General features: G+C 50.8%; 1 protein-coding gene across 1 annotated transcript; it reads left to right on the forward strand.

Annotated features, from left to right (window-relative positions):
* Window positions 1-1,871: 1,871 nt before the first annotated feature.
* TADA1 (transcriptional adaptor 1) lies at window positions 1,872-11,146 on the forward strand. The gene is given in 9 exon segments (XM_011374199.2): window positions 1,872-2,671; window positions 2,673-2,727; window positions 2,729-3,080; window positions 3,332-3,397; window positions 4,255-4,352; window positions 5,792-6,001; window positions 7,232-7,383; window positions 9,054-9,216; window positions 9,646-11,146. Coding segments are annotated over 9 exon segments (1,296 nt in total). The 5' UTR covers window positions 1,872-2,624; the 3' UTR covers window positions 9,799-11,146.
* The last annotated feature ends 186 nt before the right edge of the window (window positions 11,147-11,332 follow it).

Raw genomic sequence — 11,332 nt, forward strand, 5'->3', positions numbered from 1 at the left:
GGGCTTCCCGGAGGCGGGGGCCGCGGGGCCGCGGACGCGGTCGGTAGGGCCTGGGCGGCAGTTTCGGAAGGCAGACGGATCCTCCGGAGCGGGTGGTCACCCCGGCAGGAGCGGGCACTTACCGAGCACCTTTTAAGCGCCGTCTCGTGTATCCCTCGCGACGTGGGGTGCCATCCCATTAGGTAGGCGAGAAGGCTGAGGTCCGGGCTCGGATGCTGAACGGCCCGAGTGTAAAGTCGGTAATTCAGCAGAGGCCCAGGCCAGGTAACTTCACAGAAAGAACCTCTGAGATGCAAGGAGGGGCTGGGACAATTTCAAAACAGTAGCGGTTATTACAATTTTATTTTTCAAAATGTAGGAAGCAGATTTTAAACGTTTAAAATTAGAATGCCCGTGTCGTTGGCGATGCTTCTGCGATGCCCTACGCATGTGCATCGCTCCGAAGGCGCTCACTTCGCAGGACGTCGCTGTAGCAGCGGGGCATTTGGGGGTTTTTCTCCAACACTTTCTTCCCCTCATCTTTCTCTGTTCTTTATTACGACTGGATTAAAGCTACTTAATTTGAATGTCATACATGATTTTTCTGTCCCTTTTGTAAAATTTCGGGGTGGCAAAGCTGACAGTCTGCCTCTCATCCTAACAAGATACGCAGAATTTCCATCGAAGACATCTTGGAGCACTCACGGCCTAAAGGGAACAACTCAAAACAAGTTATAATTCCTATAAAGATCACTTTACTATTGCGAACGTCAGCAAATCAAACGTCTACAAACACTAGAATCAATCTTACTTCGGCATAACTTTTGATTTCTTAGTAAACATTAACTCCCAAAGATACATGTTCTTCTAAAGTTGTTTTAATATTCATGTCTACTCTCACTCAGCCTACTTCTTTGCTTATTTAATTGAAGATTCATAATTATTTTAATAGGTAAAATTGACAGTTTACATTTCAATAAAACTATAGCATATTACTTTAGTAATACAGACCGCTAACATTTACATTTTTTTTAAACACAGTAAACAGTTTACTCCGTTCCGTCTAGGGCGCTTACCGATATTTGAAAACGAACGTTTCCGTACTATGAATCTGAAGGACCTGGCTTGACTGATTAGACGCGATGGTGACCTCTGTGATCCCACACTCATCACACAGGTTCAGGGTTGCCAGAAATGTTGACCTAGTACTCTTCCCTACCTCGTCTCCAAAGGCCAGTGCTGGCTGGCTGTCCGATGTTGGTCACATACAGACACTAAGTTTGGAGCATGCGTGCTGTGACCTTCCGCGGACAGCGCCGCCAGCACCTTCGTGCCGGGAAGTCAGTGGTCCAGCATGGTTCTGTTAGTTTTCCCGTTCTCATTGTCTTTCTCCACTTCTGCTCCTTCGAAGTGCTTCTTGGTTGAACAGTCTGTAATTTTATTTCTCACGTTTCCTCCATGAGTAGTTCGCTTTGGTTTCTACGGCCCAACCATAAAGTGTGGTCCTCGGCAGGTAAAACCTGTGAGGTCTGTGCTGAGCTCAGCAGTTACTCCAGTGGGCCGAATGTCCTTTCTGGCAGCTCTGTGCGCACATCAGCTCATACAAAGTCCCGGGCTTTGCCAGCTGACTCGCTGTGCACAGTACCCGGTGGCGCTTCATTTTCTTTGGACGATTCGGTGGCGGTTAGTTTGCTCCAGGGCTTCCTGGCCCAGCCCACCTACACCGGTCACCGTCCTCCTCGCCCCCACAGAGGCCAAGCAATGTGGTTTTCGGCGTTTTTGAGGGAAACAGCCATTTGTCCACGGGTATATGGCGAGGTGACACAGGCACCAGGACTGGGGAGCAAGTCTTCAGACTCTTGATAGCCAGCGCTGGCCGTTGGGGCGAGAAAAGTTGGCCCGTTGGGGAAGGGAGATCGCGTTCTGTTGGCACGGTTTCCTGGTGGAGCCTGTCTTAGTTCCAGACCAAGTTCACGTGCTCCAAAGGCATACGTCTGCATCTTCTTATAAAATAGGGTCACGGGGCTTTTAAATAATCAAGTTTTTCTCATGTTACTTTCCTCTTGTTGCATAGAATGGGATGGAAAAAAGACTTGTTTTTCTGTGGAGCTTTATTTCTTCATTGTTCCTGTCCTTTAAAAAAAGGCATCTAAATGTCCACTGTTGATTATCAGCAGTGAGAACATGACTATCGGGTGAAAAGTGGTGCCAAGCTCTAGAACTAAGAGGTTTTTTTCTTTTTAAACACATACACACTTTAAAATATAAATTGCTTTTTAATTGAAGTGTAATAGACAGATAACGTTATATGTTTCTGGCGTACAACATAATGATTCGATATTTGTACGTTGCCAAATGATCACCACAATAAGTTACCATCCGTTACCATCCATAGTTAAAAATATTTTTTTTCTTGTGATGAGAACTTTTAAGATCTCTTAGCAACTTTCAAATAGTCAATACAATATTGTTAAGTACAGTTAACCTTAAGTACAGGATTCTGGAGAGTACGTCCTTTAGAAAGGACAGATATGGCTGTGGTTTTGGCTGATTGACTCACGCGTCCGATTCTGTGACTTTCCTTCCTTTCCGGTCCATGGTATTCTGATTCCCAGGTACCAGTCTGCAAAGGCTGCCGTGACAAAATGCCACAGGCGAGCAGCCTAAACAACAGACATTCGTTTTCTCACAGTTCCTGACATCAAGGTGTCAGCAGCGTTGGGTTCTTCTGAGGCCTGTCCCCGTGGCTTGTAGACGGCCGTTGTCTGCGGTCCTGCCCGCCCCGCCACTCCGACCTATCTCTTCTCATAAGGACACCAGTCGCAGTGGATCAGGGCCCATCCTGACAACTCCCTTTAAAGGCTCCATCACACTGCGAGGTGCTGGGCGGGGCGGGGACCGAGTGCCTGCCACTCAGGGTGCAGTGTCCTTCCCTGGGAGACGGAGCAGGTGCAGTGAACGCGGGAAGAAGCAGGACCTGTGGTTCTCAGCGTCGTTTCCCCTCTGCAGGTACTGGGCCAACTTAAAGTTATGGTTCAAGCAGAAAATCAGCAAAGAGGAGTTCGACCTGGAAGCCCACAGACTTCTCACTCAGGACAACGGTAAATAGCACCCGGGGCGTCACTTCCTGTTCTGCAGTGCTCCCAGATTTGTGCTAAATTGAAGTCTTTTCACTTAAAGAAATCAAAGCTTGGTTTTAATGGCGTGTGACGTCATTTCGCTAATGCGGATATTTACAGCGAAGTGTGCAGAGCGGGGGATATCCGAACTCCTTAGGAGCGGGACTCAGGAAAGAGCGGCTTCCTTCCTTGTCAGTGTCTGTACTTGACTGTGGCGTTCTTCCCTTTTCCAGTCCATTCCCACAACGATTTCCTCCTGGCTATCCTCACGCGGTGTCAGATTTTGGTGTCCACACCAGGTAAGGGCGCGGAAGAACCCGCAGTGCCGGTCGGCAGAGCCGCCGACTGCAGCAGACCCTGCGCTGTCTGCGCGTGCAACGCTCTTTGGACGGCTCAAGGGGAAACATTATGATGTGGGTACAGATTCTCTTACAGAACCCGTTAGAGCAGGTGATTCCCAGGACTTACACTGACTGTCGGTCTCAATGCGCCACTCAGCTGGCTTTTGGAGCCTGAAGTCATGAGGAGTGAGGCAGGGTGGGGGTCAGGAGAACACGGAGGGGCTGGTGTTGGGGGAGGGTTTGCCGGAGGGAGGGTGAGGAGCCCCCGTCTCATTTCCCAGCCTGCCGGTAGGTCCTCGGTATTGGTTAGGCAGCCGGGCTGCAGCCGGCACGTGTGAGTCAGAACGTTTTCAGCCCATCCTTGAAGTTCGTTGAGCGCTCATCCTGTCTGCCACACACGTTCTTGCTGTCTCTCTTGTGCGTGTGTGCCCCTTTGCTCTGCGACCACTCTTAGTGGGGTCTTGGAAGAGAGAGGAGGCGAGTACACAGGTCAGTTCTCCGTGTTGAACCGGAAAATCCTGTCCCCCCTTCATCGCGTTGCTCACCCGATAAGCCAGCAAAGCACCCAGCAAACATTAACTGAGAATACGAGAGACAAATTTGTCTTCCTAAAAAAATAATTTTGGTTACAGCTAGAAAACCACGATTTGAGAGAATTTATGATTTTGTTTAGAGAGTTTAGAGAAGTAGAAAGATCTGAATTTAAGTATGTATTATTTACTTTCATTATTTGAGCGTTCCATACTTTTTTAGCCCAAAATGAAAACAACTTAGCAGTTATCAATTATCACTGTTTTTTTTTTTCTATCTCCTAGAGGGTGCTGGATCTTTGCCCTGGACAGGGGGTTCTGCAGCCAAGCCGGGGAAACCCAAGGGAAAGAAAAAGCTTTCTTCCGTTCGTCAGAAATTCGATGTAGGTTGTTCTTCAGTGCGTCTTGGTAATGAGCGATTACGTGCTGGTGTGAGGGGCTGCCTTGTTTCTGGGTCGTTAGTGAAATATTGGCGGTGGGGTTGGAAAAAGAGGGGGCATCATTTGAGGGGAAAAGGTGTTACTGTTTGTGAAGGGGTGAGGTTTTCAAAGACTGTGAGTCCAGGTGCCTGTGTTTTTGTAATTCTTGTTTGTTGTTTTGTAAATAGTAATGTTATTAGTGCCCAGTGATCTTTCAGCGATTTAAATCTATGCCTGTGTTCTTTCCCCTCCTCGCTGTTTTTCTGGAACGAATCGCGTTTCCCAGATTGACTTCTGTCCCGGGGTCCAAGAGGCCTGCAGCGCCCAGCTGGGCCCCGAGCCCCGCCCCCTCCCTCGGGGTCAGCAGAGAAGCTGGAAAGGCACTTGGCTGTAAAATTTGTAAATACTTTAGCGTAACTGGCTTTTCCTAGTTTATATCTAGGGAACAAAGTATCCCAAAAGTATCCCTTTTATAGATTTTTGACTGGGTATTGATAGCTTTATTCATTAACATCAACAAACATTTATTCCTACCTTTGTGCTATGCTTTATATCAAGAATATTCAGTCTGCAGGGCGTCAGCATCTCCAGAGAGGTTTAAATGGGCATGTTTGACATGAAATGCAGCTTTATACCTGGAAAATGGAAAAACGATAAGCGTTGCTGTTATAGTACAAACTTCCGACAGGGACGAGCCACACTCGCTACAGAATCTTGTATGTCGGGCTCGAGCAGAGGCCACCAGGGCGTCTCCCCGGATCGTGGAGGCTGTAAACGGGCCGTCACCCTTCTCCAGCGGAAGGCTGAGGTTTTAGGCTTGGAAAAAGACTGAGAAAAATGGTCTAAAATGATTAGTGTGACTGCGTCTTAGAAAGGTTCTGTGTTGAGAATCGTAAATAGAGAATGCTAGTAAACAAGTAGTCACCCCACACAACACTCTCTTGGAGTATTTGTTTTTTTATCTGTTATTTTGGTTACTCGGGCTTTTTAGGACTTCACCGAAGCATTTGTTATATAGTTAAACTTTCAGAAGCTGTTTACTTACCAATATACTTAACGTGCTCTGACTCGCTTGAAAATAGTTTTATATTTTCTCCTTCTCCCTAATTGTTACTGTTAGCACAGAGCCATCTATTCTGTGATTACCAAGATGCTATTAGAATAAACTGCTCCGCGAACCACCTTTATTCCCCTAATTCGTGTCTTCGTTGTTACCATGACATGGGTGTGACTCTGAGATGATTTGTGCATGAATTGCTTTTTTTTTTCTTTTTTGACCCCAGTAGCATGGTTCGGGTGGCATTAACGTGTGGGCTCGCGAGTCCAGTACATTGGTTACTTTTGCTCGTGTCTTATTCCTCGCCACTGTCATGAATAATTTTGAAAAGTTTCCTTACTCGTAGCATAGATTCCAGCCTCAAAATCCCCTCTCGGGAGCCCAGCAGTTTGTGGCAAAGGACCCCCAGGATGACGATGACTTGAAACTGTGCTCGCACACAATGATGCTTCCCACGCGGGGCCAGCTGGAAGGGCGGATGATCGTGACGGCTTACGAGCACGGGCTGGACAACGTCACCGAGGAGGCCGTGTCAGCCGTGGTCTACGCGGTGGAGGTTAGTTAGTGTGCCGGTGGCAGGGGCGACTTCACCAAGAGCGTGCGACGAGCTCGTGTGGCTCAAAGTTGGTGCTGCGAGGAAAGGGCCGAAATGTCCCCCCGACCTCGGGGCGGTCGTCACCGACGACGTTTTCTCCCGGGGGAGAACCACGCCACATGCCACACAGTTGCCCTCGTTAACGACGAAGCTTTCAGAAACGTTACCTGGGGCGTAACACTTGCGCTCAACGTGACGTGTGATCCGTCAGCAAGGGCGCATCTTTTAAGGGGAAAGAAATGAGATCGAGGACCCTAAGGGTTTGAAATCTCTAGGTTTTGCTGTCCGTTGGGCGTTTGAAGAGCACCAGAGTTGGCGTCTCAACACGCTTTCGCCCACCCTCTCGTCTCTTCATTTTGTTATTTGACAAAGTGCACATTGGCGTCTGTGGTGCACAGGTGCTGTCAGGTGACCCCGCATCACGTTCCCGTTCTCTGGGGCTCTGTGTCCTCACCCGGGCCTCCACGGTCATCATTTGCAAACATTAAGTGAATTCTTTGTGGAAATGATAAATTGCACCGTGAAGTCCTGATACGAGATAATCTTAATGTGATTGAAACACGACCCCCATCCTGCCCCGTTGCTGACGAGAGGCTGGGACCCATTCTGCCTGTTTTCACAGACATTCTCCAGCCCGCTCCTATGTACTTGGCTCTCAGAAAGCCGAAGGGATATTAAATACCTAATTTTTTGTTTATTTCCTGTATTTGTGTTGTTCAGGTGGCTTCTGAGAACCAAGCTTCTTTTCAGGCAAGGATTTCATTGGTGTGGACGATAGAACCAGTAAATCCCAGCTCTTGAAACTTTCTTGTTTTCAACCATGTTTCAAGGTGGTTTGCTGCTTTTTAAAAAAGTATTTATGTTTTTGTGTCATCATTTAAAGGTATCTGAAAATTATTTTGGAGAGCGAGGAGCCCATTTAGAGATATAAAAACTCTCATTTTATGTGGAACAAGCTCATCTGAAACAGAACTAAGTAGAAACAGCGCATCTCCCTCCTTCCCTCACGCGTCTGGCCTGGCTCTGGGGCTCTTTAGAGGACATCGATTTGGTGCCAGCACGTGCCAGCCTGTCCCGTGTCTCCATCACTAAACGCCAGTAAAAACGGTCGGGTCACTGGAAGTTTTATGATTCGCATTTAAAGAGGAGTTCATGCTATTTTCCTTTTTTCTTTTCCCCTTGTTTTTACAGAATCACCTTAAAGATATATTGACATCAGTTGTGTCAAGAAGGAAAGCGTATCGGTTACGTGACGGTCATTTTAAATATGCCTTTGGCAGTAACGTGACCCCGCAGCCATACCTGAAGAATAGTGTAGTAGCTTACAACAGCTTGATAGAAAGGTACTGAAGTTTCTCGTGACCTTGCGTCTGTTCTGGTCAGTCGCGCTGTTCCCTGTGGCCTGTCACGTCGCTGGTTCTCGCGTCTCTGAGTCCGAGGTGCCCCTGAGAGCAGCAGTTTCTTCTCTTTGCACCTTTGCACGATAACGAGCGGATCCTTTGGGCTCCCCTTACGGCGGAAGCGACGCTGCAGAGGTCGGCTGCCGCGTGTGGTCTCCTGCGATGTCCCCACTCCCCGAGGTGGGATGGGGTGGTCCCCCGGCTCTTGAGGGGCGGCCCCTGCGTGCGGGACAGCGGCCCTGCTCACAGAAAGCGGGCCTGGGGTGGCCAGGCGGGCCGGGCCAGGCTTCACGGTGTTGGGAGGAGCAGTGGTAGCCAGTCTCCCGGCTCTCGGCACCTTCTGTAGCTGTGGCTCGCGAGGGTGGCCTGTGCTGGGTGCTGGCAGCTTGCTCCTGGCACCCTGCTGTGCATACCTCCCGGGACCGCTGTAATGTCCCCTGTCACCTTGTGTGACACAGCCTGGATTCCCTATGTGCTGCCTGTGACCACCCCTCCCCCTCCCTGTCCTCTTCCCTCCCAAAAAATATGTCCAAATTTTAAGTCTTTGGGTAAGAAAAATACTGCTGTTTTCCTCGTGGTGACTGAGTGACTGGTGTCTCTGGGCCGTGTGTGTCTGGTTGTCTGGTTAGCTGGGGAGAAGGGGTAAAGAGTGACCGGAAGTCACGAGTTCAGAGACGAGAGGGACCGGGAGCCTGGCGGGAGTGGAGGGGGAGGGGCAGCAGGACGTGTGATCACCAGGGCTGAAGGGCTGGGAGGTGGTGTGGACACTGCAGGGAGGGCTGAGGCAGGCTGGACGCCGGCCTCTGAAGCCCACCCCGACGAGCCCGTACCCACGAGCAGCCACTAGGTCCCCGAGGTGAAGGCCTCTCCCCGGTCCCCTGCAGGCGTGTCTGCCCGGGGTCATTGGTTCTCATTTGTAAGTCGTTCTTGTCTAGAGAAAAACCAACCAGAAAGAGTGGCTCCTTGCAGTGGGGAATGTGGGGACAGCGTCTCCAACCTCCCAGCCTCCTGTGCCCTGCGGCCAGCGCCTGCTTCTGGGACAGGCCTGCCTTTGTCGCCGACGGCAGGCCCAGGCCCCCTTCCGCCTCGCTGCTCCTCGCGGCCGCCTCACCTGCCGCCTCGCCTGCCACGTGCCCTCCCAGACCCTGTCCTGGATTACTGTGTCTGACCCCGGCGGGCGCTATGTCGGGGTCCCATTCCCGGAGCTCGGCGGGTCCGACTCACCTTCTCCCCCCTCCATTCCTGCCGTGGCCTCCCTTGTGCCGTGTCGTCTCTTCTGGCTCGTTATCTTTGATAACGATTTCCGTTTCCTTCGAGTAAGGTCTATTATGCTTTCAACGGGACGCTCCCCAGGGCAGGAGACCGTTCGGTCAGTGTCCCGAGCGTGGTGATGGTTGACATTGGGGGGCGGGCCGACGTAGCCGCTCCGCGTTTGTTCCCCGCCTGACCCCTGGGCCGCCTTCACCAGCGGGAACAGCAGCCTCCCCACGTCTGCGCCCGCTCAGAAACGGGGCTTTCTGCTTCATTTTAAGGCGCTTTTCCTGAGGCGGGGTCTCGCAGCCCGTCCCCGTTGGAGCCGCTCAGCCATCGCCTCTAAAGTTCTCTGTTTTCAGCCCTCCAGCCTTCTCTGCGCCCTGTGCTGGCCAGAACCCGGCCTCCCACCCGCCCCCCGACGACGCCGAGCAGCAGGCGGCCCTCCTGCTGGCCTGCTCCGGGGACACCCTCCCCGCGTCCTTGCCTCCCGTGAACATGTCCGACCTCTTCGAGGCTTTGCAGGTAACTCAGCCGCGTCCGGCTCACCCGGGTTTCGGCCGGGCCCGAGTCTGCGAGGCCGCAGAGGCCGCAGGGGCGGTCAGGGGCGGTCAGGGGCGCTTCCTCTTCCCGCTCTTCGCGTTCCAGCTCATCGCTGGCTCTTGAGGCCGGTCGTCCTAGCCTCGTTTTCCAGACCCGGCCCAGGAGACCTTCTGATGTGTGCCCCCACCTCCCCCATCCCCCCAGAAAGAAGGGAAAGGAAAGGAAGCTCCTCGCTTTCTCGTTCCTGTTTCAGAACCTTGTCGTTTCCGGTTTTCTCGTTAGCTGCTCTGGGGTTCAGTGTGCCCTGGTTTAGTTTCTAGGTCTGTGTGTCTTTCCCGTGTTTCGTTGACCTTCTGCGTATTGCAAACGTGTCCTGAGGCGTCACGAGGCGTGCTCACGTTCTCACCGCAGGTGCACAGGGAGGTCATCCCCACGCACACCGTGTACGCGCTCAACATCGAAAGGGTCATCATGAAGCTCTGGCATCCGAACCACGAGGAGCTGCAGCAGGACAAGGTCCACCGCCAGCGCCTGGCAGCCAAGGAGGGGCTCCTGCTCTGCTGAGCCGGGCTCTGGGTGTGCGGCCCCCGGCAGGTTAGCCACTGAAAGTAGGCTGTTTGGGGAACACCGAGGTGACTGGTATAAACAGAACCCTTCCTGTGGAAATGCGACGTCGAACGCTTGGATGTCGCTGCTGTGAAGCCACCGATGCACTCGGGTTCGGACGGTGACCCATGTCCGCATCGCACGCGTGTGTTCCCGCTTCGGGGAGCAGAACGGCCCTGACAGAACCGCCTGGGGCGGAGACGTTCGGGCCCCTGAGGGTCGGTGTCCTGTGGTCTGCACGTGAGGCAGGTGACGTCCCAGAACACAGAAGCTCTAAGAACTTCGTCCCCGTGGTCACAGGACATCCATGGGTTTAGCGACGTCCTATGTTCTGTATCCGGCAAGTCTCAGTTTCTGCCTTTCTCCTGAAGAACTGTGTCCTTACGTTTTGGTTGAAGCAACCCTCAGTGTTAAAAATCAGATACCTCCTTCAATGACCTGTTTAATTTTGAACAGATTTAGGTATCTCCCTAAAAATCCATTACAGTTTCACAGAAAACATGACTTAGAAACACTGTGCTATTAAAGTCCTTTTCTTTGCATTAAAAAATATCGAAACAAAATTCTTGGAATGTAATTAATAACCTTATAAAATGTCTTCTCGTAACTCGTTTCTGTCATAGAGTGAATGTGCCCAAAGACTTTGAGCCCCAGGTTCATCTGTTAATTATTCTTGTAGAATGTTTTAAGAAGTCCATGTGAACGTGTTGCATTTATATTTGGTAATTGCTGATTCCTATGAAATATGTTTCTCCCCTTTCAAATGATAAAGTGAAAACGATTTACGTTTGGCAGTGTCACTAAGAACCAAGTTTGTTTCTTTAGAGATAATGTTACTTTTCACTTAAGAGAGTGCTGGTGGGTTTGCAGTTGACCCTTGAACAGCGCATGGGTTAGGGGTGTCGACCCCAGGCGAGGTCCAACCGTGTATAACTTGACTCCTCAAAAACTTAGTTGTCTCCCTGTATCTGCAGGGAATTGGCTCCAGGAGCTCCCACTGATACAAACCCCATGGATGCCCGAGTCCCCTGTCACGTGGTGTAGAACAAGGCATGCAGCTGGCCCTGCGTGGCCTCGGACTCCTGACCGCCAGCCAAGACCGGTGCCGCGTAGAAAAGTCCACGTAGAAGTGGACCCACCAACTCGAACCCGCGTTATTCCAGGGTCACCGTGCTAGCGTGGTCTTCTGTAGCTTGAATAACATGTATAAAGCTGTACAAATGGTTCGGTATCTGGATCTGTGTATTTGATTTTGTACTTCAAATGTGACAAATAAACCTTTTGGGGGAAAACTTCATTAAACAGATAAGGAATGCCGCCTTCTACAGTGGAAAGCCACATACGCCATGAGACCTTAGCAGAGATGTCTCAAAAGAATGTACTAGATGAGAAAGATTAAAATAAGGCATGTCATCTCTTCCTTTTGTGACATGTAGGTTAAGACTTAAAAAGAGAAAACAAACAGCTTAGTTTCGGTTGCTGGCACAGGCCC

This window comes from Pteropus vampyrus, unplaced genomic scaffold, assembly GCF_000151845.1.
Source record: "Pteropus vampyrus isolate Shadow unplaced genomic scaffold, Pvam_2.0 Scaffold241, whole genome shotgun sequence".
In the NCBI taxonomy this organism is placed as follows: domain Eukaryota; kingdom Metazoa; phylum Chordata; class Mammalia; order Chiroptera; family Pteropodidae; genus Pteropus; species Pteropus vampyrus.